The 19,385-nt window shown below is 44.6% G+C and overlaps 2 protein-coding genes across 5 annotated transcripts; one reads left to right on the top strand and one right to left on the bottom strand.

The window, feature by feature from the left end:
• Positions 1-910: 910 nt before the first annotated feature.
• RRP7A (ribosomal RNA processing 7 homolog A) lies at positions 911-7,498 on the top strand. The gene is made up of 7 exons (XM_077339308.1): positions 911-1,073; positions 1,993-2,135; positions 3,554-3,679; positions 3,963-4,086; positions 5,608-5,705; positions 6,090-6,288; positions 7,055-7,498. Exons 1-7 carry the CDS (start codon positions 1,010-1,012, stop codon positions 7,138-7,140), a joined length of 840 nt encoding a protein of 279 aa, XP_077195423.1. The 5' UTR covers positions 911-1,009; the 3' UTR covers positions 7,141-7,498.
• Positions 7,499-7,795: 297 nt separating this feature from the next.
• Positions 7,796-19,280, bottom strand: SERHL2 (serine hydrolase like 2). 4 transcript variants are annotated; one of them, XM_077339305.1, is made up of 13 exons: positions 18,987-19,280; positions 16,118-16,267; positions 15,914-16,027; positions 14,608-14,649; positions 14,311-14,330; positions 13,395-13,469; positions 12,610-12,693; positions 12,298-12,410; positions 11,656-11,735; positions 11,093-11,127; positions 9,301-9,377; positions 8,859-8,946; positions 7,796-8,357 (listed from the first exon to the last, which is right to left on the bottom strand). In XM_077339305.1, the coding sequence occupies exons 2-13, from the start codon at positions 16,263-16,265 to the stop codon at positions 8,238-8,240; spliced, it is 996 nt and encodes a 331-aa protein (XP_077195420.1). In that variant the 5' UTR covers positions 16,266-16,267; positions 18,987-19,280; the 3' UTR covers positions 7,796-8,237. The 4 variants fall into 4 exon arrangements, with proteins under 4 accessions (XP_077195420.1, XP_077195419.1, XP_077195421.1 ...); XM_077339304.1 differs by having other exon boundaries at positions 19,124-19,272; XM_077339306.1 differs by having other exon boundaries at positions 18,858-18,997.
• Positions 19,281-19,385: the final 105 nt, after the last annotated feature.

Below are 19,385 nucleotides of genomic sequence, written 5' to 3' on the forward strand. Positions count from 1 at the left end.
ATGCATCCCCACAGAATTCCTTGGATCTTAGGTATAGAACAGCTGCCTTAATGGTAATAGGACCTAACTGTAAAGCTATTAATAGCACACACTCAGTTCAAAACAATCCTGATAAATACATTTTCCTGTACAGGCTGGATGATATCAGCATCATCACAAGAGAATTAGTGTTCATTTAAGGAATACCGGGGTGTGTTAATGAGAATATCATTGCTGAAATTTTAATTTCTTGACAGTGCAACTTCTAAGAACACCAGACTGGGAGTAAGTCCAGTTGAGTAGACCAGTTTAGGATTATACAGTAAATATATTTCCTTATTGTCCACCTGGAACTGAAGCACGGCTCAGTGAAAACACAAGGATATATCTTGGTTTGGGAAATTCCTAGAAATACGGGTTAGAGCTGGGGGGGTGGGGGGTTCCACCCTCCCAAATGCATTTTCTCTAAGGGGAACTTCTCTTTGTTGCCTGGACCTCGTGTTACATTCAGTATGGATTTTTCTTCCCTCTCAGCAAACTAGGTCGCGCTAATCCCTTATAACGGTCCAAGTCATCACATTTCAGTCCTGCACCCGAACATCCCATCCCATCAAAGCAACTGAATTTTTCCGAAGAAAATAATCCGAAATGGAATGGAAAATGCCCAATGGACGCTGAGTAGGCGCTACTTCAACGCGCCCACACGAGCGAGGGTGACATTTTGTCCCCGCTAGTTTCTGTGGATGTCTTTTTGACAAAGGCCTATCAAAACTCCCATACTGAGCAATAATATGTCCAAGCTTTAAAAGCGAACGGAGATTCATTCTGCCCTCATCATTTTCTAAAATGCCCAGAATCCCAAAAGCAGGCAGGACTGACCGGGCCGATTTAAAGACGCCTCCCCCTAATGAGACGAGGAGAGTCGTTCGCCTCCCACTCTTCCCGGACTCACGCAGGAAACTACAGCTCCCAGGAGGCTTTGCTACCACAGGAACTGGGCGATGACGAGGCTTCCTCCTGGTGCTCGGAAATGGCGACTTCCAAGAGGAGGCGTGGGGACGGCGGAGCGCCTGTTGCTCCGTCAGGGTATACGGGTGAGTGGTTGTTGCTCCGGGTCTGAAGCGTGACCGTCGAAACTCTTCCTCTGTCTTGGCCCATTTCCTGCAGCTGGCGGCTCCTCCTCCTCCTCCCCTAAGTGCGAGGAGTATTTCCCCTTGTGAGCGCACACTTGCTTGCTCTCCCTGTGTCTGCCTTGTTCATTGATGTGACCTGGGCTGGAGGGGGGACTAACTTCCACAACCCAATGTGTGCGTTGGTGAGGAGAGCGGAGTTCTGTTTTGCCTCGCCTCCCCCCAACCCTTCTTCCCATCTTCTAGCCTCCGTAGCAGCAATGAAACAGGATGGGGAGAATTTCTGATTTCTGAAGCAACAGAGCGTGATTAGCCATGTTGGGAGGATTTAACTCCTCTTAACCCTCACATAATTTGTTCTAAGCATTCGAATGCGTTCGGTTACCTGTTGGAGACTGTAGGCACCTTTAGAATTCTAACACAAGGGGATGGGTGCAAACTGCAGAATGGCTGCCCCAGGAGGTGGAGCCAACAGTAAGACATCAGGGAGTAGGTTATGTGTAACCCTAACAAGATATTCCACTGCAGGACTAGCAGGATTTTTATGAACATCTTGTTTAAAAATTGTTTTAAAATATTTTATTTATATAAATCCTAAGTTCAGATTCAGAGTGAAGATTCCATGCTGTGGTGGCAGCTTGCTGATGAAGCAGTTTTCACTGAGAACCTGCGTCATTAGCCTTTTGCCATTGCTTAGGTGCTAGTCTGCTTTGGAGAATGCCCAGGAGCTTTGTTGAGAGAGAGATTAAGATTGAAAATTACAAGCTAGTAACTTGAGTAAGAAGGCTTGTGGTTAAAATCATTGAATTATATGGATGAAGTTAGGCCCCATTGTTTTTGATGTAGTTTAAAGAGTTCTTTTTGTGGTCCTTGCTTTGTTTAGCTATTCCAGTGAAATTCTCTGAAAAACACCAATCTCCTCACTACCTCTACGTGAAACAGCACAAAGTCAGAGAGGAAACAGATCCTAATAGGCCTCCAAACCGCACTCTTTTCATCCTCAATGTCCCACCATATTGCACAGAGGTGAGTATATATAGAACAGGGAAGGAGAGACTTTTTCACCTAAAACAGACACACAGTGGTACTTATTTTTGAGTGCTCCAGAAAGAGAATGGTCTTGCGAAGAGGAAGTTTAGTCCATACATTCTTCTGGCTACTGAATGTATGGCAAATCCTAGTAAATCTGGCCTGAGAAAAAAATCAACCCCTTCCCCCCCCCCAAAAAAAACCCAACAACAACCCTGTATTCCCGTGCAGCCTATTCCTTTCAGCTGCCTGGATGAGACGGGTTGGCTTAACAAGTAGGTAAAAGCCACTCAGCACCTTGTCTTGGAAGATGTTCTGGTTAGAATGGGTTTGCTTTTTGCATACAGTTTGCATCTGGAAACTGCTGACAGTGCAGCTGTGTGGGTGGGACTGTGGAAAGGGCTGGAGGGATCTGAGGATGTGTGGAAAAATTTTTTGTTGTCGAGGAGATGGTTGCTGGTTGACACATACAGGAGGATGGGGAGGAGAATGCTGAAAGGGCAGAATGGATGGTGCTGCAGCAGACTGGATGGTGCTTCAGTGGCCGTTCAAGCCTGAGGTGGCCAGCGGCACAGGGGGGAAGGGCGACACCTGCAGCAGACCACTCCCTGTGGATCCCCATTTTGGCCTATCTTTCAAAGTTGCCACAAAATTTGCTTGAAATATGCACTGACCATTCTAAAGGTACTGCTAGTATGTATGAATTGCTCTTTTTTTTCTAAAGAAAATACAATTTTGCTGGAGTATTTGTTTATACTATGGAATTTTCAGACAGCATAATTTAAATGCAAATAAAGTGCCATGCTTTCTGATACAACACTTATCTCTACATTGTGGCCAGTGTAAAACTTGATGGCTGGATTTACCACTGTAGTGATTGGATAGATTCAAATGGGTAGCCGTGTTGGTCTGAAGTAGCACAATACTTCTTATTGTATTTTATTTTATTATTTTATTGTAGTGATTTGAGGCTCTAAATAGTCCTGTACTTTTCAGTTTGTCTTTACTTATGACTCTAGCTATAGGATGAAATACATAGGATATCAGCTTCTATAGAATTTCTCATTCAGGACTTTGAAATGTCTGCCTCAGCTGATTTCCGCAAAGGACAGCAGGCAGGGGATGTGAGTATGACTCTTCGTGGTTTCCTGTTGTTCAAATATATTGTCCCATGAAAATAGCCAGAAAGGAGATGGACATATAGCTCTGTTGTGGAAGGAAAGGTGCAGGGCATTCTATTGGTAGCAATTAAGAAAGAAAACTTTACCTTAGGATCGGCTGGGAATGTGTCTGTTTTCCAGGTACCTTAATGGGATCCCATACCAAGAGAGAGTGTAGTCTTACCCTAACCACAGAGTAATTTCTCTAATCTTTGAATAGCCATTTATTGTGCTCAACTCTTATTTTGTTTGAAGGAATGCTTGTCGAGGCTGTTCTCCAGCTGCTGTTCTGTACAGTCTGTGGAAATGTGCCAAAAGCCGAGACTGGGAGAAAAAACAGAAGCACCCGAGTCCAAGTTCTTCAACACTAAGACGATGATGGTAAATTGAGAACACTGAGCATGACTGGGGGATTGCAGGTTGCAAGAGAGTGGTGGGTAAATAATGTAGGTAAAAGCTTGTTGGGGAAGGGGAGCACCCTTGAGCTGTTCACGACCTTAGCAAAGCTTTTAATTGGCAATGCCAAGGATTGAACCAGGGACTTTCTGCATGCAAAGCAGAGGCTGTGCCACTGAGCACAACCCTGACCCTTCTCATTCTTTGGGCTATATGTAAGTGGGCCTCGTTTCTTTCAGCCCGCACAAATGCATTTTCCGTTTTATAGGGATTTAAGGTGGCCTATGTGGTGTTCAAGAGTCCAGCTGGTATACGGGCTGCCCAATCCTTATCAACACGGGGCCCCCTACTGATCTCTTCTGTCAGTTATCCTGTGCACACTGGAATTCAAAGTAAGTTAGTGAATCTTGGCTGTTTATAAACCAAATAAATAAGACCAACTGTGTTTTTTTTAATCCAGGCCTTCAGGTGTGTAGATTAAATTGTTAGTTTATTAGATTTTTAGACTGCCCTCCCAATGAGCTGGCTCCATTCCTATTAGTGGAAATGGGAAGCTGCAGCAATTGGGCAATTGGAGGAGATGGGCTCATTTCCTTGTTCAGCCATGAGGCTTACTGGGTGACTTTCAGCCTGGCCTGCCTTGTAGGACAAAATGGGGCATGAAACCACATGTGCAGTTCAGAGTTCTTTGATTGTAGGAAGGTTGACCTTGAAAAGTAACTGATTCCATCCAAATTGGGTGCTTATTTTTCTTAAAGGTAGAGTCATCCTGCATCCAATCTCACCTTTGAGCAAGGGGATGGAATATCAGAGGGAAACACAGCAGCAGTTCAGTTCAGCCTCAGGGAGAAAACAGCAAGAACTCAGGAAAGAGCCAACAGAGTAATGGGTAGTGCTTGGTAGTGTGGCAAAGTGGTTTGGCTCTACTTCTGACAGACAAGAGTACCCAGTGATTGCACCTTTCTCTGGCAGTGAGCAAACCTTGTGCCACTTAGCCTGACTCTTGGGAAAGTTTGGGATTGTTAGGATCCAGCCTAGTGGCTAACTGATAAAAGCCCATTTATACTGGAAAGCATTAAGGAAAATTGAAACTACTCTCTAAATTAATGGGCCTCGGAGAGATTTCTATTTTGTCTTTCTGGAGAACTGTGCTACAGATCTGTTCCTTGAAACTTACTTATAAATCTTTGTTGTTGATATATAATTCCTGCCTTAAAGGTAAAGGTATCCCCTGTGCAAGCACCGGGTCATGTCTGACCCTTGGGGTGACACCCTCTAGTGTTTTCATGGCAGACTCAATACAGGATGGTTTGCCAGTGCCTTCCCCAGTCATTACCGTTTACCCCCCAGCAAGCTGGGTACTCATTTTACTGACCTCGGAAGGATGGAAGGCTGAGTCAACCTTGAGCCGGCTGCTGGGATTGAACTCCCAGCCTCACGGGCAGAGCTTTCAGACTGCATGTCTGCTGCATTACCACTCTGCGCCACAAGAGGCTCTAATTCCTGCCTTATTGACCTTCATAGTTTACTTGTACACCAGAAAACTTACCTCCCAGAACTGGACACTCACTACCTTTAGAAACCTGGTAACTGAGGGGAAGGTCTAAAATAAACCTAGTTTCCTCAAAGTCATAGGAAGCTTTTGCACAGTGTGTCTTGCTTATGTGAGTGTCTTGCTTGAAACTTCATGTGCAAAGCAGTAGTGTGTTACCTGTACCATTTTGTTGTTTCATGTAAACTGCCCTGAGATGCCCTGAGCCTTCAGGAAGGGTGGTATATAAATACAATACATAAATAAATACCATAGGGTCAGGATGTGTTAAGAAGGGCTTCTTGGGCTCCCGCAGACACTGCTTTGCATAACTTGTTGAGAACACTTGCAGTGGTTACTGATTCCTTTCCCCCCATTTCAGAATGGATTGCTGGGTATGCTGCTTCAGTCATCGATCCTGCTGAGCTGAAGAAAGAGGTGGATGCTTTCATGCAAGCCTATGACCAGAAGGTTGCTGAGGTAGGGATTGCTGGATTGCCACAGCCTTTCATTAAATGATGGATATTCTCTGGCATATTATCTACTGTAGTGTGTTTGACCTGCCTGCCTGGAGGATAAACCTGGGGAACCTTGAGCTAAAGAAGTCTGGAGGATCACCTCGATTGTATTACCTAGTTGGTACCACAGGTCCTCATCAAGCCCTTTTTTGGCCACCTTGCATGGCAAAGGGGCTAGTGTTAGAATCCCTTCACTCGAGAGCTGTGAAATTCAGGTAGCATGCCATCTGGAATGTACACAGTGTTCATGTGATGTACACAGAGACATGTGAAATCCAAGCAGCCCTTTCCCCACAAGCTGGAGAAGCACCGCTTTTTCCTTCCAGCATTCTCTTTCTTCACACAGGAAGATGCGAACGCTGAAAATGAAGATGGGGTCCCAGATGAGGATGGGTGGGTGAAGGTGACCAGGAAAGGACGAAGGCCTGGACTCCCACGGACAGAGGCAGCCAACCTGCGGGCACTGGAAAGAGAGAAGCACAAGAGAGCACGCAAGGAGCTTCTCAACTTCTATGCGTGGCAGCATCGTGAGACTAAGAGGGAGCGTGAGTAACTTTCTATCTGCCTCAGTCCAACGGGATTTGTTATAGATGGAGTGGAAGGAGCTGATGTGTGGAACTGAAGTTGCTTTCATAATGTGCCAGCTTGAAGCCAGGCCAAAATGTAAGCAGCTGCAGAATAAAGAGGGCTTCTATCTTTTGAATGTGCCTTGCTGAGATCCTGTGGATAGATGGCAGGATGCATATAGTATAAAGGTGTGAGTTTTAGCTCATGACTTCTTGTTTGTTTCTCTTTGTGTAAATACCGGCTTTTGTTTGAAAATGCAATACAAGGTATAGGGATCATGTTGAACATTCATATGATTAAAACCTAGCACATTATAAGTACTTCCCAAGACTATGAGTTTGTTTCACCTGCTGGTGACAAGCAGCAAAGGAGCTGGGAAGAGCACAGAAGAATTTCTGCAGTCAGACTGCCCGTTTGCTGAGTCTTGATCGAACCTGCCCTCGATTCATGGTGGGTTTCATTTGAATCTTCATTACAGGAGGAACACAGTATTTGACACCCTCAGGAGGACTTCACAGCACTTCAAATTGGGAATAACAGAAAGGCTTTCCCAGAAAGAATCATTCCAGCAGTACACAAGTACTCTTCCTAACACATTCAAGTGTTATTCTGATTTTGTGTACTGCTGGAATAATTAGGAACAAAATTGTTTTAAAGTGCTTGACAGATGAAATCCTCAGGGGTGTGTCATTCATTCAGCTCATCTTCTTCTGCCTAATCCAGTCTCTGCTTTCTCTCTTTCAGACATAGCCCAGCTGAGGAAGAAATTTGAAGAGGACAAGCAGAAAATTGCACTCATGCGAGCACAGCGGAAGTTCCAGCCATACTGACTCTCCAGCTGTTCCCCAAAGGAGGGGAGCCACAGTGAGAAGTCACAAGCAGAAAGGTTTTCATTGAGCTTCTGATAAGCTAACCTGAATACTTGCTCACTCCCCATCACTGCCTCCTGGACTGTGACTAATAAAAGTGAGCAGCTGTAGGGTCCAAGCATGAAGTCATCTTTGTTCCAACTGTGTGATGCCTGCAGATCACAAATAGGCCACCCTATGATAGGCCCGTGGACCTTGCTTCAGGGATTCCTCTGACAAATTTGATGTCACCCAATAGTGGACCATGGTGACTGCTGATTGGTTGAAAGAAAAACAGCTGTACATTTTAAATTGTAAATAAATGTAGCTGTACAGATAATTTGCAGTCAGTGTGCATATGTGTAGTTGCTTCTCTCACTCCTAAGCAGCCACCTTAAAACAGTTAATATAGTACTCCATTGGCAGTTATGCTAAATGTTTTATGTAGTATAGTGTGTGGTTGCTATAGTATTCATGTTGGTAGCCAACAGCAAGAAAGCAATATTCAGAATGTGGCTGCTCTTGTGAATCCAATAAAACTGGAGATGTTGTACTCTTGAATGATGCAGCTGCTGGACCTAGTGATAGTACCTTCTCCAAAAGTAATGGTAAACCATGCTTCACCCTCAACTAGCACTAGAAGGTAATCCTCACTTTTATTGAACTGACATCTGTTGGCTGTTCAGAACATGGGTTTTCAGACAGAAGACACCTACTGTGCCAAAAACAGTACAAATAACTGCACCCTGTAGCTCACGGGGTCCCACAGGGCCTGTGTGCATTAATTAAGCACAAAGCTGGCGGAGGCATTCAACAAAACCAGTATGTGAGAGCCAGCAAGATTGTCATTTCTGCTTGAAGGCACATTCTTGGCAACAGTAGATGGGGCCACATTTCCTCCACAACTTTTACAGACTCCTGCAGCTGTTTCCAGTGCAATCTAGTATCCCTCTGCCCCAAAAGAAGAGTCCTGTAGTGAGTTCAGTGGCCATGTTGTCCTCAATCCAGAAATAGGAAGAGCTGGTTCTTTCCAAAGAACTCATCCACTGGACATTTGGCAGGGAAGACAGAGATGCTGGCTACAGCCTGGCTTTGGAACACTTGCCTTTACTTAAGAAGGTACTGATGACCCCGGCTACAACTTCCGGTTCATTCAAGTGGACACAGTGATTCCCAGGTACCTTGACGAAGCTGTAACGCTAAGAGTGAGGGAAAATACAATGAGAAAGACTGGGTTATTGATCTCAGAGTGCAAGGTTAGAAGCTATTCAGTGGATGAAGGAATTCTTGACCAGATCTGTGTTCACAGAACCAAAATGCTGTGATGCAGTATGGATATAAAGACTTCTATATATTTTGTGCCCATTGTGTATTTTTTGTGTTAACAGCCCTGCCATTGGAAGCTTGCTATTTCCCCTCCCAAACCCTGGGGTAAAATTTAAAACACTTGATTCTCAGCAATTTTAAAGGGTATAAATCTGCTTGCTTAAACAAGAACCTGTGCTCAGTACCATGTTTTGTGCAGTCACACGTCTGGTACCTGCACAGCCCTACTCACAGCATTCTTTTCCCTCCCACCCTAGTATATGCATAGCAAGATAAAGGTGGCTTCCTTACTCTAAAGTACCAGCATGAGTCAAAAGGCTGCACATGTAGTCTAGAGGAAGTATGTGTTGGGCAGGGTAGCCAGCTTTGCTCACCTCTTTTAGGTAGGTCCTGAATGCCTCTTGCAGGGGTTTCACATTGGGTAGATTCTTAGACTCAATGGAGAAAAGCCCGTCTTGTGCTCTAGAAAGAAATACCAACCGTGAGACTATCTGGATGCCCTGATTATGCAAAATAGAAAAGGGGCTTGCTGGAGTTCTCACCAGATTTGTGGGTAGCTTGCATTGTTGTTGTTTTGCGCAGTCAAGGCCAAGCTAGTCATAGGAACAGGGCAACTGTACTGCGCAGCCATTTAATATACACCATCTATTTTGCACTTAAAGGTACAGGTACCCCAGCTGTGCTCCTTAGACTGTCCTTAGCCTGAGTCTTGTGGCAGAACAGTGAAGCAGTGGCTTTTTACAACCTAGAATCGTTGCATGAGAGAAGGGAAGGGCAAGAAAGAGTGGCTTCTGGTTATATCTGTGAATCACTCACATGATCATCAGTACATCAGCTTGGATATGTCTCAAGAAGATCAAAGATTGGTCCAAAGTCACAAAACTATGATTGTGCTACAAATAAAAATACAAAGTCAGACAAAGTTGGTTATACAGGTTTCTGCAAGTGTGGAATAATCTGTGGAACTTAATATCCTCAGAGTTACAAGAAAATGGTTGAAAACGCATGCAGCAGTTTTTTCAGAAAGACTCCAAATGATTTCTGGCACCCCTAGGTTCAGTCCCAGATCCTGGCATCTTATAGACCACTTCAAGACTGGGCTTCCATGAAGGAAGCTAAATTGGGGCAGAAAGAATGGTACAGATACTTAAAATGTTACTTTAGCTGAGCTTTTTTCAACCTTTTGATTGTGGAGAAGCCCCTAAAAGAAACGATGCCACCTGACCATGCCCCCTGGAAGTGACATCACCATGTTAATGGACAGGCAGCAGGAGGCCTGAGGAGGAGAGAAATAGGAGGCAGTTCAAGCCAGGAGTAGGCATGCAGGCTTAGCCCCTCCCAGAAACAAACCACAAATGAACTCACACTCTGGAGAGTGACCAGTTCCGTAGCTTCTGTCTGAGTCCTTTAAGCCAGGAAGGGAAAAGCCACCCCCCCCCGAGCTCCCACAGACCTCTGGGGGTCCATGGACCCTTGGTTGGGAATCCCTGCTGAATCTGCATGGAAAGCAAGTCAGGCCTGGGGAACCTGGACCTAATTTGTTACAAAAAGGCATGTGTAGTTTTGGTCCTTACAGTGCAATGATAATTTGCGGTGCTTAATTTTATTCATCTTTACAACCGATTCTGTTGCATGGTTCTTTTGAATTCACCAAGAACCAGCCTGCTTAAGCAAGTGTCCTCTAGGAGACAGACTAATGAGAAGAGATGAGAGTTAATTAAAAGGAGACTGTAACAGGAAACTAGCCTGCTTCATCCCCTGGGAACTTATAGAATCCTGCAGAGGGAGATTTGGTTGGTGGCAGATAATCACTCCCAAGAATTCCTTCCCCCATCTTTCCTCCCAAGTCTCCAGCTTATTCCCTCTATTGCTGAACTTCACGGTCAAATCAGTACAGCAAAGTGGGGTCAGCCAAAGACAATGTATATGCATGCTCAGGGGGGCTTCCCAAATATGTCATGAAAATATATATTTTTTTAAATGGCCATCAACTTAGCTGACCAATGGTGACTCCCACATCATTTTCAAGGAAAGAGATATTCAGCAGTCATTTGTCATTACCTGCCTCTGTGGATTAACCCTGGCTTTTCATGATGGTCTACCACTCAAATACTAGCCAAGGCTGACCCTGTGGAACATCTGAAATTTGATGAGATCTGGCTTGCCAGAACTGTCCAGGTCAGGGTTTGATAGTGGGGGAGACACTACCCAACATAAGTACATCCTCTGCCCCCACAACTGAGAAAGTTCAGTATCCCTGGCCACTTTGGTATTGATGTAAAATTTGTATGATGGCAGGATGTACCCACCTTGCTAGGCATTGCCATCCATTTTTGCAAAGCAGTATTTAATAGGCAAATAGTTCTATAAGTAATTATTCGATCTTCACAAACTCTTTAGGGGATGGGTTAAAATAGGTTGGAAAAAATATTCACATTTTTTCAAATGTGTGCATGGCGGTAGGTTTGACAGATGAGGAAGCGAGACAGACTACAAATGGCTTGAGATTTCCAAGCTGATCAGAAGTTGGAACCAAGGCCCATGCCCAAGATACCCTTTTGGCTGGATAATCAACATAGAAATAAACATCAACTACAGCAGAACTTACCAAAGTAGCTCTTATATCTCTGTTATAGACCAGACCTGGAGGAAATGAGAACACATGAATGATTAAACCATGAAGCCAGGACAGCTGTCACATGGTTGATGCCTGAGGCCAGCCATCTCTTATAACTGAAAATCCAAATGACATCAAAAGATCAACAGAAGTCTGCCTGATAAAGGCTACTTGCATAACTGAAAAGATACAATATAGCATGACATGCTTCCTGACCCATCAGGTTTCTGCAGCCCAAAGATCCTGTGCAATCGTTTTAGTGCATAGTTCACACTAGGATTACTGGAAACAGCTCATTTCCATCCTTTCCCTTTTACAGGCTCTTTTAGCATCCCACCTACCACTCCAAAAATACCTTAACTTGCATATATCATATTTTTGAAGGCATATTTGATTGAATTACAGGGCCCCAAGCTGCAGACCTTGGCTTCATAGAGGCAGACCATGGGTCCAATCAATGGCAGCAACTTTCTAGTGCCACCCAAACAGGAGGCTCTGCTAGCCTTGCTATCAAACTATTACACAGTGGTCAATTCACTATGTTAATGCTTTACCTCCAGGCACTTCAGTTGTCCCCCGCTGCAGCAATATTTTCCCACTCTCTTCTGTTAGGTTTGGGTTTGCCTTTAATAGTCTGGGGAAAACAGGCAAGAACATGCAAATATCTGTCACTGCAAAAACAGATGAGAAAATATCATTCTTGATGATAACTCCATGTAAATGGTCACCCCATAGTTTACTCTTAGGGTTGGATAAGGCTGCATTTGTACACTACAACAAATCCCTGCCTGTTCAGGATGGGTGCGAACAACTGGCCATGGTTGTGTGCTCCCTTCCCTCTTTTCCTTGTGTGCAAAGGATGACTGCAAACTTCCTGGTTTCAGAAGCCTTGTATCAGGCTGCAGTTTACCGTGAAGTGCAAATGTGAGCAGCTGGCCAAAATGAAGTTTTGGTTCATCCCAATTTAGTGTTGCTTTTAGAAGCACAACTTTGTGATTCAGAATCCAAGTTGACCAGAGCCTGCATCTGAGCATGGCAACAACAACAAACACCCCTCAGTTAAAGGCTTCTGAAATCAAGGCTTCTTTCAATCAAGCTTCACGCATGAGGGCAAGCTGGAGGTGGAGGGCAACAACACAATTTAAATAACTTCACTTGTGTCCCAAAGAGAGGTTTGTCAGAAAAAAAGAACTCACCTCTCAAGTGCCTCTTCGGGGCTACGCACTTTAGTGGAATATTGTTTGTCTGCCTCAAAACGTAGCATATCCTCAAACAGCTGCCTTTTGGGCTTCAGCAACCTTTCGTACTCCTGCAAATCAGAAACAATAATCTTCTTTCTGTAGCTCTTTACAACCAAAACTTCTTACAGAATACTCAGAGACCACCAGCAGCAGCTAGCACCTCCTGAGGTTAACAGTACATATTAACAAGACAGGGCAATGTCATTAGAGGCAGAACAGCTGACAATGGATCCACCCCACTGAATAACAGAACACCTCAAGCCTCACCTCTAATATTGATGAGGCATCTTTAGAGGTGAGTGGGGAGCTTGACTTCTTTTGTCTATTTAATCCTGGGGCCCTCTCATCACCCTGAGAACAAGACAGCCAATGAACAATCACAGAGTCTGGAAGTGGTTTTTAACAAAAATTCCTGTCTTGTCAGAAACTAGAGCAGTTCAGATTTGAACTGCAAACATCATGGAAGCACATTCCATTTGGATCAACAAAAAGCATCATGGAGAGCAAAGCAATATTAAGAGAACAGTCTTTATGACTGCAACATTTGTGAAATGCACACGGAACTTCTGAACTCCTGTCCCACCAGTAGCACATACAATTTCTGTGATATGAAAGCTCATTTTCTGATACATTTAGAAATTCAGGCTACATTACAATCCAGGGTTGCCATAGTAGCATTCAGGATGTATTCACATCCTAGGAAACAGAAGTGTCAGGGGTGGAGCTGTTTTGCACCTATTGTTAGGGGAGGGTTTGTGGCTCAGTGGTAAGAGCCTCTGCTAGTTGCAGGTTTCATCCATGGCATTTGTGGTTATAAACAGTAGGTGATGTGAAAGACCTCCACTTGAGACCACCAAGAGCCACTGCAGTCAAAGTAGAGAAGGCAGCTTCACGCATTTAATCACATAGTACTTTCTTCCTGGCACATAACAAAAATATTATCTTGGTGGGGAGTAAACATTGTGTTTCACAGATGTGTGATTGTTTCCCAGCAACCCTATCCATGACTTGATTGCTCTCAAGAGTGTTGTAAAAAGAGAAAAGCATCCAACCTTAGGTGCTGGGAAATAGCCGTACGATTCCACCAGGATCAGCTTGTCCACCATTTCAGGGAAAATACATGAGAACTAGGAAGACCCAAGAAGAGGACAATAGTTTAGTTCCTTTATCCCAGGCATGATTCCTTTATCCCAGGCATTTATTTCCTTGTGTTCTTCAGACTACCACAAAGTAAACTAGAGTCTCCACCGTGTCATCTAAGGCAGTGGTCCCCAACCTTTTTATCACCGGGGACCGGTCAATGCTTGACAATTTTACTGAGGCGGGGGGGGGGTAGTCTTTTGCCGAGGGATGTTGCCGCCGCCACGTTAGCCCCTGTTCCACTTGCTTTCCCGCTGGCACCCTGACTTCCTGCCGCCCGCTGGGAAGTCAGACCAGAACCAATGGGATTAAATTAATTCAAAAGAAATTCTGTCTAAACACCCAGAAGACGTTCCTGACAGTCAGAGCAGTTTCTCAGTGGAACAAGCTTCCTCGGGAGGTGGTGGGTTCTCCATCTTTGGTGGTTTTTAAACAGAGGCTGGATAGCCATCTGATGGAGAGGCTGATTCTGTGAAGATTTGAGGGGGTGGTAGGTTGCAGTGGATGATTGATAGGGTTGTGAGTGTCCTGCATAGTGCAGGGGGCTGGACTAGATGACCCAGGAGGTACCTTCCAACTTTATTATTCTGATTCCATGATTCTACGGGTTCAGATCACATTCATTTATTGTTGCTAGTTGGGGGATATTTTCACTGTTGTTCAGTTGGCGTGAAGTGTGGATGCTTTAATTTGTGGTTTTGCTATTGCTAAGAGTCAACTTGGGCAGCTTCATTCTTGAGAGCCGACAAAGGATTTATCTAAATAGCAAAAAACTTAATGGAGAAAAATGAGTTTTCTATAGGTAACACTTAAAAAAATATTACTCACCATTCCTGCCACAGTTCCACCTGTATGAGAGATCAGGGAGCGCAGTTTAGATATAGAATATGAAGCCAATGCCAAGGAAGTTCTATCATGACCCCCCCCCACACACACACACACACATGAGATGAAGCAAGCTAGTAAATCAGGGAACTGAGCCAGGTTACATGAGTTATGTCAGCAAATAAGAGAGACATTTAACACCTCATAAAAATACTACTACATGTTCCAAAAGGGTGGCCTGAAAGTTAATTATTTGCTAGCTTTTGGGAAAAAATAGTTCTGGGAATGCAAGCCACTTACCTAGACTATGGCCCATGAGAGTAAATTGCCTCCACTTCAATGCTAAAAGATAAAGAATAAAGCTTCTGAAATAAACCTGATCATCAGATTCTCACATGCTGCAGAGAGGCCGGCCTATTTAAAGACAGATTAGCCCATATTGCCCAGACTGCAGCGCTCCCAGATGGGAATACCTTGTGGAATGTCTGAGTCCTCTGAAAAACAGATGATACTAGCAAAGTGTTGATGAGAAGCAAATGGTTACTTCTTGGCTAGAAAAAACGGCCTTGGTAAACTCAGCAGAGGATTATTCATTGCATTTGCTGAATTTTAGCCAGACATTGGCACTTAAAGTAGTTAGTGCTATTGAAGCTAATACAGATAATAATTAAAATATAATTTAAAAGATGTTCAATACGGCTTGCATCCAAGTACAATGGAAGTGAGCAGCTGCTGCTTCTTCCTCTGTCTGGCCTTGCTGGTGGTGACTGGTAACCACCCGAGATCCTGTTTCAGTTTAACATTCCGTTGCAAATTAGCACATCATATCCATGTTATCTCCAAAGTTAATATATATTCCCTGTATTGTCGGTACCAGTCTTTCAGGGGCTACCAATTGTTGGCTGGTACCGACACTGTATTTTTATCCTGCTTATAAATCTCCAAACAGTTGGGACTGAGCTTCCTAGAGGACTGCCTTCTGAAAGATGACTCTTCCCAGTTTTCCAGATCTGCTAGGACAGTGGTTCTCAACCCTCCTAATGCCGCGACCCTTTAATACAGTTCCTCATGTTGTGGTGACCCCCAACCATAAAATTATGCAAGTGTTCTTTCACAGAAATTAAACTAAAACTGACCTATGGTGTAAAGATCCATTGTTCATGAGTGTATATACATTGTTTTTTTCCTGGAGTTTCTGCCTCTTGTCCTATCATGCCAATCTTGCTCTTTCCCGCTGCTCCCGACAGACAAACACTATCTCCATCTACCCTGCAAGGCTGTTGTGTGGATGGCCCCTCCCTCGGCCAAGCTGCTTGCCCTGCTGCAACCCCTGTGAAAGGGTTGTTCGACCCTCAGGTTGATATCTATGAGGTCTCAATGTACTATCAGGTGTTTTGCCTTTAATAAAGTTTTCAGTTTCGATTAGTTTTTATTCGAAATTGTTTTCAAGTGTATCCTTGATAGTAGGAATACAGATATTCTACATAAATCATTCTTGGTCTGGGACTGTGAGACAACCTGTTTGTCTGTGCTTGGAGCAGGATGGGTAAAGAGCACTGAGAATCTAAAACTTGCTTTATGCTATATATAATTCCACCATGCTCACCTTCTACTATCCTGCGCACATCTCCCACATAGTCCATGAAGTGATATGGAAATCCAGGTGGCCGGTGGGATGAAAGCCCATGTCCTGCAAAATCTATTGCCATGTAATAGTGGTCTGAAAGAGAACAAGGGGAAGAGGAACAAATGACATGCCAGTCTTTGCTCAAATATAAAAAAGAACTGCCATTAAATAATATCAACATACCTTTAGGGAGTAAAGGAATTAGCCTGTTGAAAGTGTTTGCATTGTCCAACCAGCCATGCAAACAGAGCACGGGTCGACCCTGCGGTGCTCCCCATGCCTTGGCTGCAATATGACCCCACGGCACCAAGAACTTCAACTCCGAGAACATACCTAAAAGGGAAAGAGCAGGAACTCACAACTGTGCTGGTAATCATACTACACTAAGAAGCTTTTCATCATTATGGCGGGAAGGGGGGTATGGTGTCTTTTCTTCTTGGGAAACTCCCTCAGACCAAAGATTTCCTGGAAAATACCCTGGCAACCAAGTGCCAGCACTCATTACTCCCTGAGAACATCTAGACTGGCTTGCTTCAGGCACTATTTGAGCACAGTACATACAGTAATAACAAAATACTTTGCAACCAACGTGACAGCACCTGTGCAATCTAGCATGCGTGGGAGAGATTAAGAATATCTCTTGGAGAATCTCCTGGGGAAATAAAGGGTGCAAAGTGTTTACAAGACCTGAGTGAAGCTCAGTTTTCAGGATCTGAGCAAGGCAGTTAAGGATAAGATGTTCTGAGAGTCGTTAATTCCTAGGGCTGCTGTACGTCCAAAGTGATTTGACAGCACAGCACTAAACACACAACAAGGACAGCATCTAAGTGGCACATAATGATGCTATTTAATCAGAAACCAACACCCTTGTCATCATGTCTAGTAAACCAACTGGACTCAAAACTAATAAGCAAATCTTGCCACCCTCCATCAAGTCACTAGCACAGATGCATTTGGCACTGACGTCCATTTCAGCAGAGGTCATATGCGTTTGTCTCCTTTTCTTTATCTGGATCTTTAGGAGGGCAAAGGGAGCTATGAGAAGTGACTTTTACCTTTTCCCTCCAGTAATATAGCTGCTCTGTAACTCTATTCTGCCACTCAAAGAACATTACTGGCCAAAACTTATTCTAATGGGCTGCTTTCTCATTGCAGGTAAGTATGGAAAGGAGCAGCTGCAGAGCTTAGATAACCCCACCAAAGAATAATTCTAGAGCTGGAACCTATCATGGCAAACGTCAGAGCAGTAGCTGCATTTGCAGAAAATAAAGACAGATTTTGGGGAAGCCTAAGAGGACACACATTGATTGTGGCACAGGCATGCATGTACAATTCTTCAGATACAACAGATTGTGATTCAGTTAATCTTCAGTTTGACTCTACAGTATGAAGCTGAGGAAGTGTGTGCACACAAAAGCTTATACTTTGAATAAAGCTGTGTTGGGCTTAAGGGTGTCGGACTCTAATAATGGTCAGGAATTTACTGTGTCTATTGAGTCTTAGTGCATCTTAGTGCCCGGCTTGTTAACAAATTCTGTTTTAGTTTAAAGCTGGAATCTCCCTTTTGTCAAAGGAGGGTGACTTTCAGCAGCAGATGATCCTGGTAGACTGAAATAAACATCCACGGGTTATCTAATGAGGCTGTTTTTGTCATATCAGGTACATGTCCATTTATTATTTTAAAGAGTTATTAGTCAACAGCATGATTAGCAGTTGATTGCATAGACCACACTGGAGGATGATCTGTAAAAGTAGCCCCTCAGGTGTTGGTGAATCCTGTAGTATGTGACAGGATAAAGTTGTGTCAGTGTTCCTGTTTAAATATGGTTCTAGTTGACATGCTATGTTATGATTGTTATATTTTTTATATTTGTTGCATTCTTGCTGAGCCATTTTAAAGCTCTAAGCATTGTTAAGCAATATGGGCAAAAAGAAGCAGCACATGATCGAAAAGTGTGGCGACGGCTGAGCCACAGGATTGCCAAAAGTCAGACACAACTGAATGGCTAGCATCATTAATATCCTAATCAAAGCAATACCGGGGGGGGGGGGCACATTAAGTGCAACTGTAGGACTGTTTCCGCATGGAAGGCTCGCTCAGCTGTTATGTTACGATGTCCTCTGGTTTTTTGGTTCGGGATGGCTCTCTGGACTTTTTTCCTACCTCCGCATGGGGGGGAGCCTTTGTGCCTCTTCCCCCTGTTTGACCCCAGATTTGTGTCTACCCGTGATAGCTGAAGAACAGGAAGTGAAAACTTCCCACTGATTTCTTAAAAACTTCTCAATCATTGTTATGTGGTGAAAACTCCCAGTCATTTTCCAGTGCCATTTTGTCACAGCTGAGCACCCCTCCCCCGCCAAAGTTTGAAATCATTTTTTTGTATTCCACAATCACCTTATAATGCAAAACTGTAACAACACAAACAAGGGGATACACAAAGGTGGACTGTTTCATCACACTATTCCCCGCCCACCCACCCAACCCCAGCACAAATAACAGGCTGAGAGTTGGGAGGTTGCCATTTTGTTTTACTGGAATTGCACTGTAATGCAATGGTTCAGGGGTTGGTCTTTTTTTTTTTTTAAGAGCAGGGGAAGGTTGCCACAGTAGATGACGGAAGTGTGTATGTGTGTGGGGGGGCAATGGTTGGGAAAACACAACTGGGTGCTTTCAACATATGCCTGACTTTTCCTACTTTTGCACGGTCCAGCCCCGACATACACCCCGTTGGATCCCACATCAAAAAAATGAAACAAGCGTTCCCTTGAGGCAGGAAAGGCGGGACAGCCCTGGAACCCTGCCAGAAGGGGCCCAATTCTGTGCAGAAAGGGAGGAGGGAAGACCCGGACACAACAAACAGAAACCAGAGCCTTAACGGCGGTGAGGAAAGAGTCTAGCTGGACTCATCGCCAGCAAACTGACCTTGAGGCACAAACAGCCATTACAGTTTGTAGGCTCAAATCAGACAAGGTGGGGGGGGGCTTCTTCCTAACGCCCAGGCTCCTGCCCCTGCACTAACATTAACACCCACAGGAAACCGAGGAAAGGAACCTTAATCCGCAGGAGGCTGAGCTCTCTGGAAGCCCCCAGAAGGCAAAGAGGCGATCGGAGAGTTCGAAGGGCCCCGGCTGCCTCGGATCTGCCCTCGGGGACCCGGGTGCGCACGAGAGCCTGGCCTCCAAACCTACTGTGGCGCCGCACGGACCGGTCCGTCTCATCCGCCGCGCAGCTCCCGGAGTCACGCTTCCAGCTGAGTCAAAGAAGCGCCAGTTCCGTTGCCCTTCCGCAATTGACGGAGGCCTCAAACCCCGGCTTCCGCCTGAGCTGGGAACTTAATTGCCGGCCTTAAAGGGGAACGGCCGCCTCGCGCCCAGCTTGGTATGCGGCTCAGCGCGATTAAACGTCAGGGAATCCAAGGGGGCCGCGCGCTTTAGTCGCAATGCCCCACCT

The sequence above is a fragment of the Paroedura picta genome, chromosome 5 (genome assembly GCF_049243985.1).
Source record: "Paroedura picta isolate Pp20150507F chromosome 5, Ppicta_v3.0, whole genome shotgun sequence".
Taxonomy (NCBI): Eukaryota; Metazoa; Chordata; class Lepidosauria; order Squamata; family Gekkonidae; genus Paroedura; species Paroedura picta.

Coding starts and splice junctions, on each gene's coding strand:
- RRP7A (XM_077339308.1), top strand. CDS start 1,010: ATGGCGACTTCCAAGAGGAGGCGTGGGGACGGCGGAGCGCCTGTTGCT. Junction 5,706..6,089: donor ATGACCAGAAGGTTGCTGAG/GTAGGGATTGCT, acceptor TTCTTCACACAG/GAAGATGCGAACGCTGAAAA. Junction 6,289..7,054: donor TCGTGAGACTAAGAGGGAGC/GTGAGTAACTTT, acceptor TCTCTCTTTCAG/ACATAGCCCAGCTGAGGAAG.
- SERHL2 (XM_077339305.1), bottom strand. CDS start 16,265: ATGTTCTCGGAGTTGAAGTTCTTGGTGCCGTGGGGTCATATTGCAGCC. Junction 14,650..15,913: donor TGTGCGCAGGATAGTAGAAG/GTGAGCATGGTG, acceptor TTTATCTTTTAG/CATTGAAGTGGAGGCAATTT. Junction 14,331..14,607: donor TCTCATGGGCCATAGTCTAG/GTAAGTGGCTTG, acceptor TCTCTCATACAG/GTGGAACTGTGGCAGGAATG.